At 38.9% G+C, this 22,047-nt stretch overlaps 1 protein-coding gene across 2 annotated transcripts in view; it reads right to left on the reverse strand.

The window, feature by feature from the left end:
• The window catches only part of Wdr70 (WD repeat domain 70), a 211,064-nt gene that overhangs the window by 121,838 nt on the left and 67,179 nt on the right, over positions 1-22,047 (reverse strand). For both annotated transcript variants that reach the window (XM_051182513.1, XM_051182514.1), the window contains one exon: positions 14,192-14,268. In XM_051182513.1, the coding sequence (XP_051038470.1) occupies positions 14,192-14,268 (77 nt within the window). The remainder of the gene's footprint in view (positions 1-14,191; positions 14,269-22,047) is intronic.

Raw genomic sequence — 22,047 nt, forward strand, 5'->3', positions numbered from 1 at the left:
GCATTGTTCTATCTTATAGCTGAAAAAAACCGGGATGTTTCAGAAGCCGTGGAGAAGAGAGAGACACGATATTGAATTTGTGACCATGTCCTACACTCAAAAACAGGAGTGAACATTTACATGGTAGAAAACCGCATTCGATCAAAACCAAGTGTGTGTGCGCGTGTGGGTGAACACACACGCACACAGACACAGACACACACACACACACACACACACACACAATCAAAATAAAACAAGTTTCAAGAAACAATACTACATGTGACACTCTGGCAATTCTTACTCTACTAGTTTGGTTTAAGAAAAAATGCTGATCAACACTCCAAAAGGTACTTTCAATGAAGTCTGAACCAGGATCTGCTTTACTGCCCAGCCCTGGAGTTTGACGGAAGATGCCCAAAGGCAGGTACACATAGTTATGGGCTTGAGGTACATAAACCTAGGGAAGAAAGTGTGGTAAGGAAGCCAGACATGAGTCCCAACTCCTAACTCTATCCTGAAATAGGTAGTGACCAAGCCAAGCCTATCACTCCCTTCTTTGAGTAAATGCTGTTCCAATTAAATAAAGAGAATAACCATAGTCCCTGAACACTAAACAAATTATAATAGGAAAAAGCAATTTTCTTCCCCACATGCCTTTTCAAGTTTACTCTGTTGGTTTAAACAGTTTTTGCAAAAAGCAGAGGTTGGGTTATTTTGAAATGGGAAAGGATCCAAAAGGGCTACCATGATTTACTGAAGGCTCCAGCACAGTTTTATCTGGAAAGACTTAACTCTTTCCCAGATCAGTAGTTTGGCTAACTCTCAGCCTGAAAAGCACCAAAAGGAAAACACTGCTCCAGCCCTATGTCCTCAAGAACTCCAGTGTTGTAGGAAGAAACAACCCAATATTAGCCATTCCCATCCTGTGGCTGTAAAAGTAGTACATCACAGTTGAGTGATCACAGGAAACTGAAAAGCATCCCATAGATCATGGAGTATTCCCTCACTGAATGCATACTGCATCCAGCTCAAAGTCTAGTTAGTGTCAAACGCATGGGGGGGGGGGGGACTCACAAAAGAAGAAACATAAATGGCTGTTGTGTTTAACTGAAGATATCCACCATAGAGAGAAAGCATTCAGAAAAGGCTATTGTACAGATACTGACACTGTCTCTATTATCATTCTCTAAACAACACAACACAGCAGCTACTTACATAGCATTTGCATTCTTTTAGGGATCATAAGTAACCTAGGGATGATTTCAAATACACGGAGAGATGTACCTATGTTATATTAAAACACGACACTACTTTATGTTAAGGAACCAAATAATGATGCATTTTTACATCTATGGGATGTTGGGGTAGGGGTATGCTGTAAGAATTCCCTCCAGATACTAAAGAATGATAACAACATCTCTTATAAATTGTGTAGTGGCCATTTCTTGAATCAATTTAATATGGAATCCTGGTGATAAACTTTCCATATTCTTCACTGAAGTGTAAAGATCTATTTTGCACCTTGATTTGGACTTCAGCTGTACATGATTCTGAGACATATGCACTGATCATTTTAAAAATACTGGCTGGCTATATGTTGATATATTTCATTGTATGATTTTTTTAAAAGTATTCATTAATATGACCACAATCTCAAGAAAGCTTTTAAATATTGGGTAGCTATCAAGTTTGAGACACAGATATAAATACTAAAATTTTTTAAAAAAAAATTCAGCTTTTAAAATAATCAATGGGCACAAAAGTTACCAATTGTTTTCCTTAAAATAGCATCTGAATTCATTTTTCAAAGAAAATTTTTCATTTTTCAAGGAAAAAAAATGTGTCAGAGAAAAGGGAATAAGCTCACAAGAGAAAACAATCATGTAAATGGTTTTCCTGCTGGCAACTTTGTGTGCATCCGAGCTGTGAAGTGTCTTCCCATCTCAGACAGAAGAATAAAAAGATGCACTCAGGGTTGCCATTTACAGAACTAATTTTTACTGCTCCATCAAGGGCAATCTTAACTAATTGATGTGATTTTGTTTTTCTGTTTCCTTCTTAGTTTTAGTGTGAAACAGTGTACAGTACCATCAGTACAAGTTGGCCCCACTACCTTGATATATGCCAAGGTGCCAGGAGGTTTTTCACTCTATCTCTGCCATCACTACAAATAGCAAAATGAAGTTTAATATCATTAAGAAAACAATTCTGACTTTACAGATCAGCTTTAAGGATTTCAGGGACCTCACGGAGACACTCAAAACGTTGCTACATCAAACCATTTTTTATTCAGCATTGCCCCCCATACATGTTACATATATTTTGTTGTCTATTACCCAATTCACAGTATGGGGGAAAAAGACGTATGTTAATCTCTTAACCTAAAACAAATTATGAAAAGGAATCTGGGTGATCTCAGTTGTTCACTGTGACCAGCTTGGAGTCACTTCTGTTGATGCTAACTTTTCTATTAGGAAACCCAAGTAATAGTTAGACTGATTAATGATTATTACTTCTTGTATCTGCATTATATGGATAGATCTATGAAAACTCCACAGGCAGAAAAGAACCAGGGTGGGGGCCACAGCTCAGTGATAGAGTGTGTGTCCTGGGTTCAATTTCTTACAGAAAAAATACTGTACTTGAGAGGGCTGAAGCAGGAGGACAACTATGAGTTTTAAGCCAGGCTAAGCTGCATAAATAGTTTCAAGCCAGCCTAGGCTACAGAGAAAGAATCTCTCAAAATAGAAAAACAAAACACCTACCAATGACAACAAAAACACTGACCTAACATAAAAATGATTCCTCCCTGTCCACCAAATTGATTCTACAAAAAGATGCTAGAGCATTCTTCATGTACATCTGATCAGTCATTCCCCTTCTTAAAATCTGCTATGGTTGAATTGTTAGAAAATGCAAATGCAACAGATCTGCGAAGACCTTACCTTATGCTGCTCTCCACTTTCCCCTCTCTTACTGATAATGTCAGATTTCTCTCTGTTTCTAAAACATACCTGTCTTGGGTTTGTTGCTGTTGTTATTGTCTTTTTGTTGTTGTTGTTGCTGCTGCTGCTGCTGTTGTTTGAAACAGGCTCTCACTAGCCCAGGATGATCTGGAATTTACTATGTAGCCCAGGGTGCCTTCAAATTGGCAGAAAACAGTCTCCTTTAGCATCTCAAGGGCTAGGATACAAGTCTGAGCCATCACACTTATCTTAAAATATATTTTTTATAATTCTGTTCACTACATCTAAAGAGGCATCTTCCTAGACAAGTGGTGGTAGCACACACCTTTAAACCCAGCACTTAGGAAGCAGAGGTAGGCGGATCTCTGTGAGTTCAAGGCCAATCCGGTCTACAGAGCTAGTTCCAGGACAGCCAGGGCTATACAGAGAGACACTGTCTGGAAAACAAAAACAAAACAAAAAGAGGCATCCTCCTCTGTCTGCACACAACCACCCACTTTTTTTTTTTTTTTTTTTTTTTTTTGTAAATCTTGGGTTAAACATCAATTCCTGAAACTTGTACTCTCCAGACCACTTTAGGCCTCCTCATAGATCTCTTAGTAGAACACATACCACCTGTTTCATGAATACTGTGAATGTCTACTGTATTTTAAATTGTAAGAACTGTTTCACTATCTACAGTTTCTAGCTAAACCCCTACAACAGTAAACTGTCAGTAAACATTCTAGTTGACAGGCACGACAGTTTTATAGCAAAGGCAGAAAGGAATTCAGTAAGCTAAAACTGCATATTTGCAAAAGATACATTATTCTCTGAAAAATAACAAATCACACAGATTTTGATGTGATATGGTGCCTATTGGGATACATAAGTAAAGTTTCCCCAGGTAAGATTAAGACTTGTAATTACTACAAAGTTACATAGGATAAACAAAAAGCTAGTCTACACCTCTCACTCTGCTATGTAAGAACATCAATTTCTGCTGTTCAGAATATAATCTTCCACAAAGATACAAAGTTTGAATGTTACTGCAGGACTCAAGGAACCACCAGAGGTTTAAACCCACCTGTATAATGTACTATGTTCTTCATGATAAACTGATACAGATCACTTTTGTTTCATTCTAAGTAATTAGATCCAAGCCCACTGCATAAGCATTCATCTAAGGGATGCCTAGAGTTAACAGTTAGTGAGACCTTCACATTTTCTCCTTCTTTATTTCATTACTATCATAACTCCAGGAAAGAGCTACTGGCTTTACTCAGAGCACTTTTTTAAAGCCAGTAACAAAAGCTAATGTTTTCATCAAGACAAATTTTAGAAGCATTATCACAAGGAGGGACAGTTTACAAGACAGAAATAGCTTACCAAGTTGTATAAACTCACAAAGTTTAGAAACAGCAGTGGAAAGGGCAACTCATTATTCACACTTCCTTAAAAAGCATGCCTGTCAACCCGCCACTCTAACTCATGTCATCATGAAACGGAAAAGATTAGGATACCAGTCCACATTAGGAATGGATTAGCAGTATAAGGCACAATAGAAAAGGGATTAGGAAATACAATGCAAATAAACTTGGTAATTTTAACCACAAAATAATTTCTATTATATCCAAGTCTTTGCAGGCGGGTGGGGGTGGGAAACGGTCAAAACAAAAATGACTTTTTATCTTTTATTATGAGTTTCAAGAATCACAAAATACATTCTATGTAAATACCTTTAATTCCCATTCCCACAACAAAATTTATTTAATGGATTTTCACAGCAGCAACATTCTTCTTCCTATGATATAACCTAATAAGCACACACCACAACAGTCCTGTTAACTCACATACTCATTTAGAAATACAGGCACTACCTAGTAAGTGACCAACACAGCACACACCACAACAGTCCTGTTAACACACACTCATTTAGAAATAGAGACACTACGCTAGTTGAACTGATACCACCTTGCCAGAGAAATCCCCACAAGAAATTCAAGCTGCCCTCCATCAAATCCCCTGTTAATAGGATACTGGTAAACAAGTATTCAACTTGTTGTAGACTTCCACATTCTCCTTTTGAAATAAGTATATAAATTAATAAAACAAGTATATAAATAGGTATTCTGAAATTTTAAAAATTATATTAACATTTTTCTTTAAAAAGGAAGAAAATGCACTCCCTAGTTTATAATCCCCACATATGAATTATTATTCATTACTGATGTTTCCCGAACAGAAGAGATTGCCAATTAAAAACTGTAAAGACACAGTGAACTACAATAAACTTGGAATTCATCAAGCCTTCTCCATTTTTAAAGGTATAAATATCTTATGCTCTCTGCACATGAAAATGCAGAATGCATAGACATTTCATGTAAAAGCTATAGAAAACGCATCACGGTCAATGTGACATTGATAAATTATATGTCTTATCCCTGGACATATAAGGTGCAGTCTATACCATAATATGTTAAATCTTGAAAGTACTAGGAAAAATATAAATTAAAGACTATTCAAGCATAATGGAGACAGGACAGGACAGGACAGGACAGGACAGGACAGGAGAGGAGAGGAGAGGAGAGGAGAGGAGAGGAGAGGAGAGGAGAGGAGAGGAGAGGAGAGGAGAGGAGAGGAGAGGAGAGGAGAGGAGAATCAGATCTACTGCAGCTCTAGCCTTCTTGGTAGAAGCAGAAAACTGAAGGAGACACTGAAGTGTTTCTGTAGAACTAGACTGAAAAACAACAGAAATGAGGGGAATGGTCCCTCAAAACACTGTAACTAGGTCTACATTGCCGAGGCACTCTCCGGCATAGCATACCACAATATAATAATTTATGAATTATGAAAATGTTGAACTGTATTCAAAACACTCATGAATAATGCAGAAAACTAACATTTTTTAAGTTTCCCTCCAAAATACTTAAAATAGAGGAGGAAAAAACTGAGTTATAGGAAATTTACTTTTTTGAAATACATTTATGTGAACCATCATTCCTTGGAGAATTGTACAATTATGTTTACATATGTTATTGATTATAAAAGCCAACAGAACTCTGCCTAGCAGCTTTCCAGAAAAAGCCTGCAAAATTCAGTATGTTCCACACATGCTCTAAGAGGAGATGCTCACCAAGATGGGAAAGAAACCTTCACTTTCACATTAGTCTGAAGACCTACACATGAACACCAACTACATGTTCATTCCAGAATAGAATCTGTGAGTCAGCATCATCCTATTTTATATAAATCGAAAACCTGACAGCAAATTACTTCCTCACAGTTACTTGTAGAGTACCCAACTTCCTCTGGTTCTAACTACAAAGTGCATACTGTTTCCATGATGCCATGCCAAAACTTGGGAAATTTTTAACAGTATAATTCATCTTTATAGCCTCTAAATTTTTAAAAAAATATTTATAATTTACTGAATTCAATCATCAAAATAATTTATTTCGAATCTTCATTTCCCAAGATATGTTCCTGTGACTCTACCCTGGGAGTGCAATACATGTTCCTGGTTGTGGGAAAGACAAAAGAGTTGCACTGTTATGTTTTGAAAACACTTTCAGGTGTTGAAAGTGTTAACTGTTTGGGTTTTTTGTTTGTTTGCTTTAGTTGATAATATGATTCTTTGGATCTTTCCTGTATTTACTCTTTGATGGTGAACTCTCCAAATGAAGACTAGAGAAGCTTTTCTTCACAGATACCTTATACATCCTAGCAGTCTGAGACACACAAAGGAAACTCTAGTGCAAAAATTCAATGCAGAAAATCACTGACTACTCAGATCTCATAATCTATGCAGTACTGATGTGCATGGCTTAAAATACACTGAAAATATTGCCAACAACAACAACAAAAAAAAAACCCTGATTAAGTGGAGAAAAATTGTCTAGTTAGCTATTAAATCTCATGAATTCTCCCTCTCTATATCTTAAATCAGCTTTGGTGGGGTGTGGGTGGCATCTATATAAGCAGATATTAAGGAGGGTCCCCATAATATTTTTATTTTGAAGACTTAAAAAGTTTTTAAAGCTAAAAATGGTGCAATAAACCTATATACACATCACAACAAACAGCACACACAGTTTAACAGTGCATCACATCTGTACTCACAATCCATTCTTGCTTTGATTTTTCTATGCTATGTATATCTTGCACATCTCATTATATTTTGTTTCTGTGCATCTCCAATGTTATATAGGAATAAACACCTTTATTTAGAACCACAATCTTATATCAATACGACTACCTATGTAGTTTATAGCTGATGTATAATAACTCATTCACAAAGTTCAAGAGTTTAAAAGAACAAGCACATATTATTTCTCAGGAGACTAGTAGCCCACTGAGTTGTCCCTCCTAACTGGATTAAAGTATATTCCATAGTCAGTCCTGGCAATCTAGCCCAAGCTTAAGTGTGAAACCTGGCTGACTATAAGCTAGTCTCCCAATGGAAGTTGTTGCACAGACACACGGGAAAAAAAAAAAAAAAAAAAACCATGATGGAAGGAAAGATAATGAACTAGAGTTATTTTTCAGTACTCTGGCCCATTATTAAAATGTCCCCAAATGTCCCTTCACTACTCCTTCATCCTCTCTCTCTCTCTCTCTCTCTCTCTCTCTCTCTCTCTCTCTCTCTCTTTCTCCCTCTCCCTCTCTCCTTTTCTTGGAAGGAAAAGGAATGAAATCAGGATTCACAGGTTATACGACTGTAATGGCTCCCATGATCTTTTACTTCAAAGTCACCCCTCCTACCTTTTCTGTCTCTTCAAAACATTCCCTTCTCCATTCAGAAGCTAAATTACGTAGACTTTCATGTCTACTCATTTCACAGTAGAGATGGCTGAGTCAGTAAAGGAGCTTGGCACCAAGCATGACAACCTGAGTGCCATTCCAAAGCCCACAAGGTGTAAGGAGAGAACCCACTCTGGCTCCACACATGCCTTGTGGCGGGTACATGCCCCACACATTAGGTAGCAGATAGAGACACAGATATAGACAGATAGGCAGATAGGTAGGTAGGTAGGTAGGTAGGTAGGTAGATAGATAGATAGATAGATAGATAGATAGATAGAAAGATAGATAGATAGACAATAGATGTTTAAAATAATAAAGACTACATATATCTTTTACTTATATGTAAAATCATCCTAATTCCTCATATATTTTGCAAGTTATAGATAGTAATATCTTTAAGGATTAAAATTTCTTTTTATTCTTTAGTAAATCCATTTCCTCTTTCATTAATTTCCATAAAAGCAACTTATAGTAATAAATATACACACACTTCAAAGAAATTTCCCCATGTTTTCCCCCAAAAGAAGGTGGCACTGGTGACCCTTTGATGCTGCTGCCTGTCATCTACCAGATGCCATTGCTGGTAGACGTTTATTAGTAAGTGTTGCATGTGTGATCTGACTTTCTCCAGACCATTGCAGTCTTTGTTAAAAACTGAACTTATAGGTTGCTGGGTTTTAACTTCTCCTGGTGACTGCAGAAGTCTAGCCCTCAGCTCACAAGCTGTCATTCCGCCTCTTTCACTAAAGCCTTGATTGTCTTGCAGCCACTGTAACTTTTCTTCACTGAGTCACTGTATGTGTGCCACTATCCAGCTACTCCTCCATATTCTGAATCTCTCCTAATAACTGATGGAGACAGACATTGTTATCCAGCTTAAAAACCCTGGAATTCATAGACAAACATTTCACAGTGAATTACTACAGAAAAAATAGACAGGATTAGAAAGGAATAACAAAACACTGGGAGTTGACAAAACTTCACAAAAAAAAAGGCATTAAAATGCAAACAGTTAAAATGTTTTCAAAACACAACCCACTACTTCTGCCTGAAAAAGCAATTTCCTGCAGCTGAAACTTTTACCAATTTTTTATTATTGGGGGGGGGAGAATTCACTCACAAATTCTTAGCTCCAACATTTTACTTTCCCTTTCACATGACTTAAGTCTTCTACTAAGGCTGCATGTAAGGGGAAGCTCAGTAAACAGGACTGGTCAAAGAGAGGGGACTACTCTGCCATACGGAGATAGCCCAACAAAAGCATTTCCAATGTTCTTTGTAGAAAAGTAAAGAGAGAAAACTGAACCTAAAGAAAGGTCTAGAGACCTACAAGACTGCCACCAACTAACAATTTGAGCATCCGTGGAAAACCTACCATAAATGCCCTTCCAGGATAGTGAGATCAACAACTAACTTATCTATGGAGCCCTCATCTAATACCAGTTGGAAACAGAAGCAAACACCCATAACTAAACACTGAGCTGAACTAGAATCCAGATGCAGATGGAGAGGACAAGACCAGGTTGCAGAAACACACAGAGACAGATGACCTGAACAAAAAAGAGCTAACGGGCCCCCAGACTGATAGCTGGGAATCCAGCATGGGATTGACCCAGGCCCCCCTGAATATGGGTCAATCTAAGGGACCTCAGACAGTGGAACCAGGATGTATCCCTGGTGCACAAAAGGACCTTGCAGACACATCCCCCATGGAGGGATACTGCCTTAACCTAGAGACAGGAGAGAAGTCCTAGTCCCCACTTCAAATGGGGGACAGATCTACATGACCCCACCTGGATGGCATTGCCCTACAAGTGGATTTGGGGTGGGGGAATGGGAGGGGAGGGTAGTCAGGGTGCATGTGAGGGGGCAGAAAGGATAAGAGGGAGGAAGGGATGGAGGGAGGGAGGGAAGAAGAGAAAGGAAACTGGGATTGACATGTAAAATAATAAATAAAAAAAGAAAAGTAAGGAAACTGTGACAGGTGAGATGTTCTCTCTTTCTAAAACTCTGTGGTTGTTACAAGCATGCCAAAGTGCTCAATGACAGCTGACTTAAATGCTGCTCTCACCACACAGAAGGAAGCGTTTTTAGAGCTAGAGGGACATGTGCTCTAATCAACAGCTGTCCTCCACACACTTCCTTAGTAACTTGTGAGTGATTCCTGCATTCATGTATTGATGGATTGACTTCTTGTGTGAATGTGTGTGGATAGGCACGCTATGGTGGATGTATGGGAGTCAGAAGACAAGAGTTAGCTCTCTCCTACCATGCAAGCTCCAGATATGGAACTCTTACCCACTGAACAATCTCAATAGCCCTTTGTGGGGTTTTAAAGAAAATATCAAAATATATAAATGAACATAGAAAAAAATACCAGTTATTATATTAACACCACAAAAGTCATCATGAAGAACTCTGTACTCCAAGAACATGAACTGTTTTTGAAATTTCAACTTAAAATTATGTTTTTAAAATTTGTAGAAACCTTATACAAAATGGCAGCCAAATCTAACCATTTTGGCTGTGAGCATGCTTTTTACTAGATGATGCAGATCCACTGCAAGACAGGGGAAGACTTTTAAGATCTAACTGAAAGTTAATATTCATAATGGGGCTGGAGAGGTTGCTCAGTTGTTAAGAGCACTTGTTACTCTTACAGAAGTCTGGAGTTTGGTTCCAAGACCACATGGCAGCTAACTAACTGTAAGTCCAGTTCCAGAAGATCTGAAGCCCCCTTCTGACCCCCCAAAGGCAGTGCTTGCAATGTGTCGAGCAAACATAAATTCAGGCAAAACACCCATGCACATAAAATAAAAATAAATAAATCTTTTTTAAAAGGGAAAGTTAATAATCATAATTCTGAAGTGGCATGAAAATTCATAGACTTAGACGTGAATATCAAAGTCTTTCAGACACTACTGGGCAGGTCACAGCCAAGAGGTAGTGGTGACACCTTAATCCCAGCACTCAGGAGGCAGAAGCAGGCAGATCTCTGTGAATTCAAGTCTAGCCTGTTCTACAAAGTGAGTTCCAGGTCAGATTCCAAAACTGAACAAAGAAACCCGGCCTCAAAAGACCAAAATAAATAAATAAAGTAAAAAACCTACTTCATTGAGTTTTATTCAGGGGCTATAGTGTAGTGAGATATCACCTCACCCACACCTTGCACTGACCACGCCCATTGGGGCATGGGAACAGGTTCCAGTGTGACCTGGGGGGACTAGGTCTGGGGTCCTGGACCCCAGCACTCTCTCTTGCTTCCTGATCAGAGACAGAGAACATCCAGAGGCATTCTTGGGACAGGGACCTGCTGGCAGTCATCTGTTTCTGGCGTAAGTGATTTCTCCCCAAATAAACATCCATCAGCCTATCGTTTTCCCAGATTCTTATTTATACACACTACAATAGAGGACACTCAATTGTCAGTTATTTATCAGTAATAAATCTTAGTGACAGTTTATGCAGGCTTATGCTTAAGTTTTAATTAACATAAACAAAATAATCATTATATGAATAAAAATCTGCCAAAGAAATAAAAAATTCTTGCCACTATTCATTTTTCATAATCCAATACTAAGTAAATAAAAAGCCCTGAATCTTTTTTCAATAGAAATCCCAGATCTACCCAAAACAATGTGCCCAGATCTACCTTACAATTAATGTGATCGTTTAAATTAAGGCAAAATATTTGGAACTCAAAGCATAAAAGATGCAGGGAAGGAAGCTAACCCTGGATCCCTTTGTGTCAGTATCTTGAGGGTTAACTGAACAAAGATGGGTGATCACCCAAATATCTCTGAAGTAGAAAGACAGCTAAAGTGATAATAGGTAGAATGGTGAGGAGTCCCAATCAAGAAATGCTACACATTCTATTATTTAGTACATAACAGCCCAACTTTCCCCCCCACCTGCATTAGTTTGTCATAGCTGCCATAACAAAGGGGGCTAGAGAGATGGCTCAGTAGTTAAGAGTGCTTGCTGCTCTTTCTGGGGACCAGAGTTCTGATCCTAGTGCCCACATCAGGCAACTCACTGTCTGTTAACTCCAGTTCCAGGGACCTAATGTACTCTTCTGGCCTCTGCAAGCATACACACTGATATGCAGACAGACAGACACACAGACAGACAGACACACAGACACACACACAGACAGACACACACACACACACACACACACACACACATACATACACACACGAACGATAAATCTTCAAAGTGTTATGTACTAGGTTGCATAAAGAGTAGAAATTTATTTTCTAACAGTTCCAAAGGCTAGAAGTCTAAGACGAAGGTGTTGGGAAGTTTGTTTCTTCCAAGACCCTTTCTCTTTGGCTTCCAGACAGCTAGCTGCTTCCTCACTCCATTGTCCTGTGGCCTTTTCTCTCTGAATATGCATCCCTCACATCTTTTCTTATTAAAACGCTTTCACAGCCCTATAACCAACCATAAACTCCAAAAATTGCCACACTCTAAAATACTGAACACTGAGGAACAAAATCCTTAATACATGACCTTCCTTCTTGAGGCAGATGCCCTGCTGAGGACTTGGATTTTATTAGTGCCTTACCCTTACCCCGTGTCATACTCTTAGCCTGTAAGCTACTACAAATTACAAAATAACGCCCCATCACATGTCATCAACCCATCAAGTAAAAATGAATTTCTTTTATAACCATTTTTATCTTCAATGCCATCATTACCATTTACTTCCAAGAAACTTTTATTATTAAGTTCTGCTTTGTTCTGCAGTTTCCACTCCAGTAAAGATGATGAGATGAAAGAGACTGCCACTTCCCTTCTTCCCTTTTTCATTTCATGCGACTAACCTCAGTCTCTGTTTCACACTGAATCTTCTGGAATTGAAATGTTAGAACACTAATATCTATGACACACATCAGAGATCCTCAACTTAACCTGGTAGAACAAAACAGTAAGTGCCACCTTGGCCTCTACTGGAACCATTTCTCACAAATGTCAATGATTCCTCACTCCTCTTAGACCAAAGCTAATTCACAGTTGTGTTTCTTCCATGCATGACTGGCAAAAGCCTTCAGAATTCTACCCTCTACTCCAACACTGCTGCAAAGCCATGGGTTAACAAACACTCTTGGGTGTGTTAAGCACTAAGTGCACAGCACTGTAATGACAAAGGAGGCTGAGGTCAATGGCTGTGTATACCATGGTCTTTTTATAGAAACTATGCCTTTTTTCCAGTCGTCCAAAATGAGACAAAGGACAGCATAAAGCAAGAACGAGGAGTAGGCAAGACAGAATATCACTGATGGAACCTGCTCACATAATCTTTGCTTAAAGTCTAATTGCCCCTATTAAAATCTCCAAGACAGGGAGCTGGAGAGATGGCTCAGAGCTCAGACCCTTTACTGCTCTTCCAGAGGATGTCAATTCAGTTCCTAGCATCCACATCAATTGGCTGGTCTGGGAGCTGATGCCTCTGGCCTCCACGGGTATTTGCACACACATGTACATACCTATACCCCCACACACACACACACACATCATAGGACCATGGCTTTGCAGCAGTGTTGGTGTAGAAGGTAGCATTCTGAAGGCTTTTGCCAGTCATGCATGGAAGGAATTTAGCTTTGGTGTAAGAGGAGTGAGGAATCATTGACACAGGAGTCTAGTCCCTCACTACATTATGTGATCAAGCAAGGATCAAGCTCAGAGTGTCAGGCATAGAAACAGACTACTTCACCCTCTACACCATCTGTCTCATTAGCCCTCTTTAACCTTCTTTTCCTTTAGTTTAACTTTATCCTCAACAACACTTACCACACATAAAACTACACTTTTTAGCTTTGGGTATACCTGCACTTTTGTCTTGTAGCACTCACTTCCAATAGAACATAGACCCACGACAGAGACTCAGTGCAGTATACTTGTTGAGCATTCTATGACTATAATGTTCCACAGTTCAGCCCATAACTAACTACTACTCTAAATCAAAGGCCAAGAAATCTGTAAGCTATGTGACTTTATTAATGACAGACTTCTCTTAAAGGTGGTAAGGGATATTGTGCTTCAAATTTAGTGATCCCCACACAGAACTCTGGTTGAAGAACAGCCAGTTTATACAGTTCAAGGAAAGAAAACTGATGCACTCCCATTTCACATGGAAGCCAGTCTTCACTGCAGGGAATTGTTAGTCATACTTTCAAAGCTATTTAGACCCTCTTGCTAGCATCAATCTGATCCAGTGTGTCCCATGATAAACTCTACTGGAATTTACAAAGTCTCTCATTTCCACAGTGTCCTTATTTGTTTAAATAAACTTTACACTACAACTGAAGCCAAAGCAAAGTCAGGAATAGGAACACATAAACACTAGGATTCCTATTTCTTACTATATCAGGGTTGCCACGATACAACTGTTAAGAGATACTGAAAGATATGAAAGCATTCAAAAAAAAAAAAAAAATATCAACAGTACTCACGCATCATTTGAGCAAGTCATAAATTCTCCTTTTATTTTGGGATGCCATGAGCCAGTATGAAGCATTGCTGTATGACCCTTAAAGAAGAAAGAGGTGGTGTTAAAGGGTAAAACATCACACATTTAACGATCCCTCAAAAGCATACTATTTTACTTTGAAACCAGCATTATTTCATCCCAATCTCATCTCATAACATGCTTCATTTCACTTTTCTGCCCCTCTCTGACCATTCTACAAACAAGCAACCCTAAAAAGATTCAAGTAGGATGTGTGTGTGTGTGTGTGTGTGTGTGTGTGTGTGTGTGTGTTTGTGTGTGTGTGTCTGTGTGTGGGTGGGAGGGTGGGTGGGTGTGGGTGTGGGCATCCATTTATATCTGTATGTAAGACAATAATAAGGAGGAAGAAGTCATAAATTTGAGAGAGTGGAGGAAACACTGTAGGAATTGTAAGGAGGAGAAGCAAGATAAAAATTATGTAAATATAGTATTCATGTATGAAATTCTCAAAAAATAAAAAATGGTATTCAATATTTATAATTTTGGTCTTAACTCAAGAATTTAATTTAAGAATCTCTAAATAGTTAATAATGTGGGCCCTACACCCAATAGTGAGAACTCTTCTAAAAGATAAGAGCAGAGGACACAAGAGAAACCTATGTGAAGGTGAACATTGATACTAGAATTATCTAGCCACAAGATGAGGACACCTGGAATCTTTAAAGTAAAACAGTAACAAGGAAAAGAGTTAGCCCTTAGAGCAGTGGTTCTCAATGTGTGGGTGGCAACCCCTTTATGAGTCAAACGACCCTTTCACAGGGATCTCAATATCAGATTATCCTGCATATCACAATTCATAATAGCAGCAAAACTATAGATATGAAGTAACAACTAAAATAATTTCATGGTTGGGGCCAGCACACCATTAGGAACTGTATTAAGGGGTCACAGCATTAAGAGGGTTGAGAAGCACTCACTGCCTTAGGGCCACTGTAGAGAGTACAACACTACTTCTACCTTTATTTGTGATCTCTGGCCTCAAGAATTGTGAAGAAATTAATCATGTTTAAAACCACCACATTTGTGGGGACTAATTACAGTAGTCTGCAGAAACTATAAAATACTCTCGGTTTAAGACCAAAATTGTAAGTATTGAATTCTAATTAATACATTTGTTTTCTTTTTGTAGTGGTATGCATTAACAATTAATTCTAAACTGCTTTCAATACAGTGAAGAATTAATCCAGTAAAGAATTATGATGAGGTTGATGTGAATCAGGTTTCTCACTGTTGTAGAAAATAGCTTCAAAAAATGGGGAAGGAAAGAACCATCATGAACTTTGTGGTGTTTTAAACTAATATGTAGATACAAATAAACAGAGGTGCTTATGCATATATGTACATGCCATTCTCCCACTCCATCTGCCGGGTATCTGGCATGCACCATAGGGAATTTAGCAAAGAGACCCTGTATTCTAACAATGAATTTCCAATAAAAGGGCCCTGAGCTTCCTGGAGAAATGAGGGACGACAGAGCTGCCAGAGGAAAAGTTGGAACCTGAAACATCTCACTCTGCCAAAAGAACAGCACTGCAAAAGTGATGTGAGAGGTAAAGGGTTAGAATACAGGCTGGAGGGGCTTCAACTTCTAGGAAAGTTACAACAATCAAACCAAATAATGATAGTAAGGGACTATAAGCCACTGACTATAATAAGAACCTTTGAGCATACTAGTACATTAAGCTAATTACTTAAAATCCCAGGAATGGTAGTACACACCTCTGATCCCAACACTCAAAATAAAAGAAAGCGAATTAGCAGTTCAATACTACACAGCAGGGAGAGAGAGGGGGAGGGAGGGTGAAAGGAGGAGAAAGAGAAGGGGGCAGAGAGATTTTCCCAACTAATCTCCTTATAAAATGATGTTAATTAATATATATAAAATGATTTTGCAACCATCACAGAAATAATTTTTCAAACAAGAATCATCAATAAATCTTAAAACTAGGAAAGGAAACCTTGACACTGAATTTGATATTTACAGGACCATAATGAAAAAGGAGAAAAATTTACAGTGGAAATATTTGCTATATACAACCTTAAACAAGTAATCAAAGTTCACACAATTAATACAGTACAAATAGACACCATGTACTCACATGATGAAATAAGGACATGATATTATTTTGGGGACAGTCTTAACACAAAACCTGACACTAGGCTGGGACTCAGATCAGTGGCGAGCTCAGCCCTCAACAGAGAAGCAGCTTCTTGCAGTAGAGGTAATTATCACAGAGAGACCCACAACGGGACAGGTTGGAGACAGAAAGATTTTAGAGCACTGGGCCCTTACATGGATGTAAACCCCTCCCCACAAGGCTCAGGAATCTGTGTGGAAGAGAAAGCAGGAAGACTGTGAGAGCCAGAGGTGGTGGACTCCAAGGAAACACTGCCTCCACACACAATAGGGCTGGTAACATATAATCCCCAGTCATTGTTGCAGGGTGCACAAAACCTGTACATACTCAAGCCAGACCAAAATCCCAGCACTGAGAATGGGAAATGGGCACAAAGTCCTACCCCTAACCAAGAAGCTATTTGCAATTGATACTTGCTGGGGAAGGAAATCAGTTTTTTCCAATGAGCAGCACTAGGTATATCAACACTCCAGGGCAGGCCTCAGGCCCAGGCCCATGAGTCCTTGGTTAACCCAAAACAGACTTGGGTTGGGGGGAGGGGGAGTTCTATATGCTTTGTTTGTTTGGTTTGTTTGTTTGTGTTTAATATCCTTTGGTTTTTTTTTTTTTTTTTTTCCCCTGTGAGGGAGAGAGCACAAAAAAAAAAAAAAAATGGGAAAATGGGTGGGCATGGAGGTGGGAAGGATCTGGGAATGACTGGAGGCAGAGAAAGATTAAGATCTATAGCATATTGTTTCTGTACATTAGGATCAACCAGAGCACACTAGCTCTTTCAGCATTTAATTTTGCCAACTCCTTAATATATCCTAGGCACCCTTTCAAGGCTTAAAAGCTGGGTAACACAGTAAGACTCTGTATATTTTTCCTACTAAGTCCTCCGATTAAGTCTAAGAGTTGCAAATCACTGCACTTCTGTTCACCCCTGGTGGCTAGTAGGTATTCAGAAAATACGAAAATACATGTCAGGGAAATACTTGAAAGCATAATAAGTCACTGATTAAATGAATGAGAAAAAAACTTTATCAAATATATTATTTATTCTCTAACAATTTGGTGTTTTTATTATTTTAGAATTTCATACATGCAATGATGAGTTTTGATCAAAGCCACCCCCATTCCCTCAATTCCCCCAGAAATATTCTTATTATATACAAAATAGAGAAAGGGGACTGAAACCCAGCTCCTCAGTTGGTGAAAGAGCTACAATGTATTAAAAGATTCTTACTCCTTTCCAGTCAGGTAGAATACACACATGCTTCCTATTCTTTATCTGATTATAACAAAAACCATTAAGGAGATCATAGGAGGTGGTTATCTGAATAACAGATAAGAAAAGAAAGCAGAATAGGTGGTTAGTCTCTGGGGTGATGTTTGCCTTCTATATATCCAATCTTAGGCTCTAGGGTTACCACAAAAGCCAGCATGGAAAGGCATGGCTCTCCTGGCTTGCACAAGGCTGCTGTGTCTAGGGGGGGGCGCTGGAGGTAAAGTATGGAGAGATGACTCTTGTGTGGCAAAGCTGTAGCAGTCTTTTCTTTCTTTTCCTTACTCAAACATTTTTATTCTCCTGAAAATACACCTATTTTGCATCTCCGATTATTTTTAAGATACAAAGTAAGTCAGCAGAAAAGATAGGAGAGGCTTTGGGTAAGGACCACCACCACCCTTGGGCACGGCCCTGCTGGGTGAGTTGACCTCCAGGAAGGCCTTGAAGCACCTGAGGCATTGCTAGTACATTTGCTTGAATTTGGATCACTGAATTATCAACAATGAATCATATCTGTGGATCCTAGTTCCCAAGTAGCTCAGTTTTATCTTTGCAGTTTTTAACTTGATTGCTTTTTTATCCAATTTTCTCAGATTGCCTTCTATACACATATATAATCAAATATGGCAAAGTCCTCTCTGGGTAATCTGTCACCCTACTGGTAGCTATGTTAATGCCACGATTTCTTAGACAGCTGACAGTTCTTTGTTCTGGGGCATAGACTACATTTCAATTGGAAATAGTCCTGCTATCACAATTATCTGAAACATTTAAACCAGTTACCAGTTTTCCTTGGAGGCATTAGCAGTGCTTATAACTGAACCCAAGAAATACCCACCCTCACCCTTCACCCTCTGCATGTTAGTCAGGCACTCTACCATTGACCTCTATCTTCAGCTTGTATATATTTCATTTTATATGAAAGACTTGAGCCTCTGTGAAATTTGGTTATCCAGTGGAAAATCAGATGTAGGCCCAATACCCCATGAATACAAAGGGATTATAGTGTGAGTGTGTAAAGGAACAGAATATAATCTATAGTCACCATTTACCAAAGAAAAAAACTATACAAACACATAATAAAAGCCAGCAGGTAGGAGCTAGAGAGATTGCTCAGTGGTTAAGAACACCCATCACTCCTATAAGGGACCTGAATTTGGTTCAAAGCACGTATATGGGGGTTCATAAGTATCCATAACTCCAATTCCAGGGAATGTGATGCCCTCTTCAAACCTCCAAGAGTATTAGGCACATATGTGGTATACGGACACTCACAGGCAGATAAATATATATACATATATATACATGTATATGTAAATATATGTATATATATATATATATACACACACACACACATATATGAAATTTAAAGTCAGCAAGTAAGAATATAATTTGAAAAATATTCGAATTCCAAAGAAATTTAAAAGAGAAAAAGGCAATTGGGGGATGGCTCAGTCAGAGAAGTGCTTGCCTTGCAAGCGTGGGGACCTGGGCTTGGTCCACAGAGCCCTGAAAACACAGGCATGGGGAGAGTTCTCACAGGTCTCCAAATGAACACAGGCTATGGCCACTGCCCTCAGTTGCCCAAAAGAACTAGACAGTAAAAGATTATCACTGAAGACACCACACACTTTTGGTACAGGATACATAAACAAAAGGAGGACTGAGCTGAAAACTCTCCCTGCTAGCTAGAATTCACAGTGCCAGAAAAGGCTGTGGAGAAAACCCTAGTCTAACCCTAGCCCTGAGCTCTGAGAAAACATCTCAAAAACTAAGGTACAAAAGCAATTGAAGAGTATATTCCCATGTCAAACTTTCGGACTCCACACATGATTGCATGAGAGTGTGTGTGCTCCTGCTCATACACACACCTACAATAAGAATGGCAAAGAGATGCTCAATATCCTTGGTCATCAAAATTTTTCTATTGGAAATACAAATGAAATCCATTAAACATCTATTGTAGTGGCTAAAATCAGAAAATCAACATCCCTCATTGCTAGAGGCTACACCATAAACAGGCCCATCCAAAGTCTACACACAAATGTTTAGAACAGCTTTGTTCACATGACTGTGTTGTCAGAGCAGTCAATGATCTGCTTGTAGGGTAAGAGGGAGAGAAGTCAAGGTCAAGGAGAACTCAAAGGCTTTTTGCTTCGTTCGCTATTGAATGTGATGCCACTGCTGAGATAATAAAAACAACTGCAGAAACATAGATCTATGAAGAAAAGCCATAATCTCATTCTTCACTCTTATGCTGGGGGCTTGTTGTATTCATTGAGTCTGTGCATCAGGTAGTAAGAGAAGACAAGAGAAGAGCTGTGCATCTCTAAGATGCCAATGTCAACAGAAGGTATCTAAAGCTATCTGACCAGATGAGAGCAGTCAAAAGGTTAAGTATTGCTGAGAGCTGTTGTGGAAAACACAGCAGGTAACAACTAGTGTCCAGAAGGTCAGCCCATTAGACCCATGATTCCCTAGTGGGGCTCCCCAAGCATAAATATAAGACAGGGCTCAGCAATAAACCTGGGACACTCCAACATTTAGAGGATGAATTGAAAAAGGATGAAAAGGAATACTCGGTAAAGCAGTAAGAAAACCAAATCGGTACATTGCTGGTCAAAGAAAGATGTTTTGGGAAGGCAAATCAACTATGCCATATATGAACCACAGTTACAGTACTGTAAGATAAGGACACTGGATAAGATAAGGACAGATGGCAAGAACACATAAGTGATTTAAGCATAACTAAGGGACTGAAAAATAATAATTAAGTGATAAGTTCATTAAATATATAGGCTCATTGGGGATCTAATTAATCTTTTTAAAATTGAAATAATCTAACAATTATTTAAGGAGAGAAAAGAATTTTTCAATGATTTGCAATTAGTAGGTATCTGGTCCAATTTGGTCCCATTAAATATCTAACTTGGGGCTAAGGACAGCTTTCGAGTTACAATAAAAGGAAAACCCTAACAAGTCAAGACACCCCCCAGCCTTTGAGAACTTAGACACTGAACTGCCTTGGCTTTCCCAGTCTGGCACATTACTCCACATTCCCATTCTTCAACTGCTCAAACAAGTCCACTGGATTCAGGTATGTCCAGTCAATGGCTCATAGCCCACATGGATTCCATGAGAGCCAAGAATGTGGCACAGCATAAAACCATGTACTTATTTAAAACACTCTGAGGTAAGTCTTTGCATTCTGTTTTTATAGTTCAATTTACAGATCTGAGGGTGAACTCTGTAGACAACTTTGTATCACAATTACCAAAAGGGAACTGGCCTGACCCAAGCAGAAAGCTGCCTGATATCATAATCAGAGGCATAGCTGGTTTCCTGCCCAGTGAGCTCCAGTTCACTATTCCCCATCCCCTTACTCCCAGACTCAGGGATTCTACAGATAGCTCCTACTTAACCATCTCAGACAGGAGCAAGCTGCCTTTTCTTATTCAAACAGCAACCCAACATCTTACCCAATCCATCCATCAAAGCTGACCCCCCCCAAAAAATACTGATAATTGTGGAATAGAGTTGAAATAGCATCTTTGAATATTAAAAAATAAAACAAGAAAAAAATGGCATCCAGAAGATGTTAACACAAAGTAAGGACACCTTAGCTGTTGAGTAGTCAGAAAAACACAAATAAATATACATTACATTGAAAAGGCTCCAAAGACTGAATGTTATTTCTTGTTTGTAAAGACAGAAGCATGACAAAGGCAAGGGGAATGTTAAGTGCTCCTGTGTTCAAACAAAGACCAAAATTAGTCATAACAAAATGAAGTTCAACTAAGGATTCTTAACTAGATCTAAACAGATTCAGTACAACAGCAAACATTAGTGGGAGAATTTTAAAGTGACACCTAAGAACTATTAATGACTAAAACACCTTTTCATCAAACAAATTAGTTTTTGTCTTTCCCTCCTTATCTAAGCAATAGGTCTTGGGAGAGGTAAGAATATTCTTTTACTCAATGGCCTTAACAGCAAAGTGCATAGAAGAATTAAGCAACTTCTTGTCTTTCATGATATGCTCTACTTTGCATAGAGAACACTACATATCCATGGCCAATGCTGTATCTTGTATCTCACACACACACACACACACACACACACACACACACACACACACCCCTGATCTATACTAATCTAGCTACTCTGTGGCTGTTCCAAACATAACAACATAAAAGAACACCCTGTAGAAGTACTGTTTGTTGTGAAGAGAATAATGGGCGCCTCAGGTTCCACAACATAAAGGTGCCCTGTCATTGGCATGCTGAGCCAACAGCATGCTCCTGTGAAGAGAGGAAAAGCAGCAAGGAGGATGCTGTCGACTGACCCTGAAGTTCTAAAGCAGTTTATCAGTTTTAGAAATGAAATCTGTGGAAA

This window comes from Phodopus roborovskii, unplaced genomic scaffold (assembly GCF_943737965.1).
Source record: "Phodopus roborovskii unplaced genomic scaffold, PHOROB, whole genome shotgun sequence".
Classification (NCBI taxonomy): domain Eukaryota; kingdom Metazoa; phylum Chordata; class Mammalia; order Rodentia; family Cricetidae; genus Phodopus; species Phodopus roborovskii.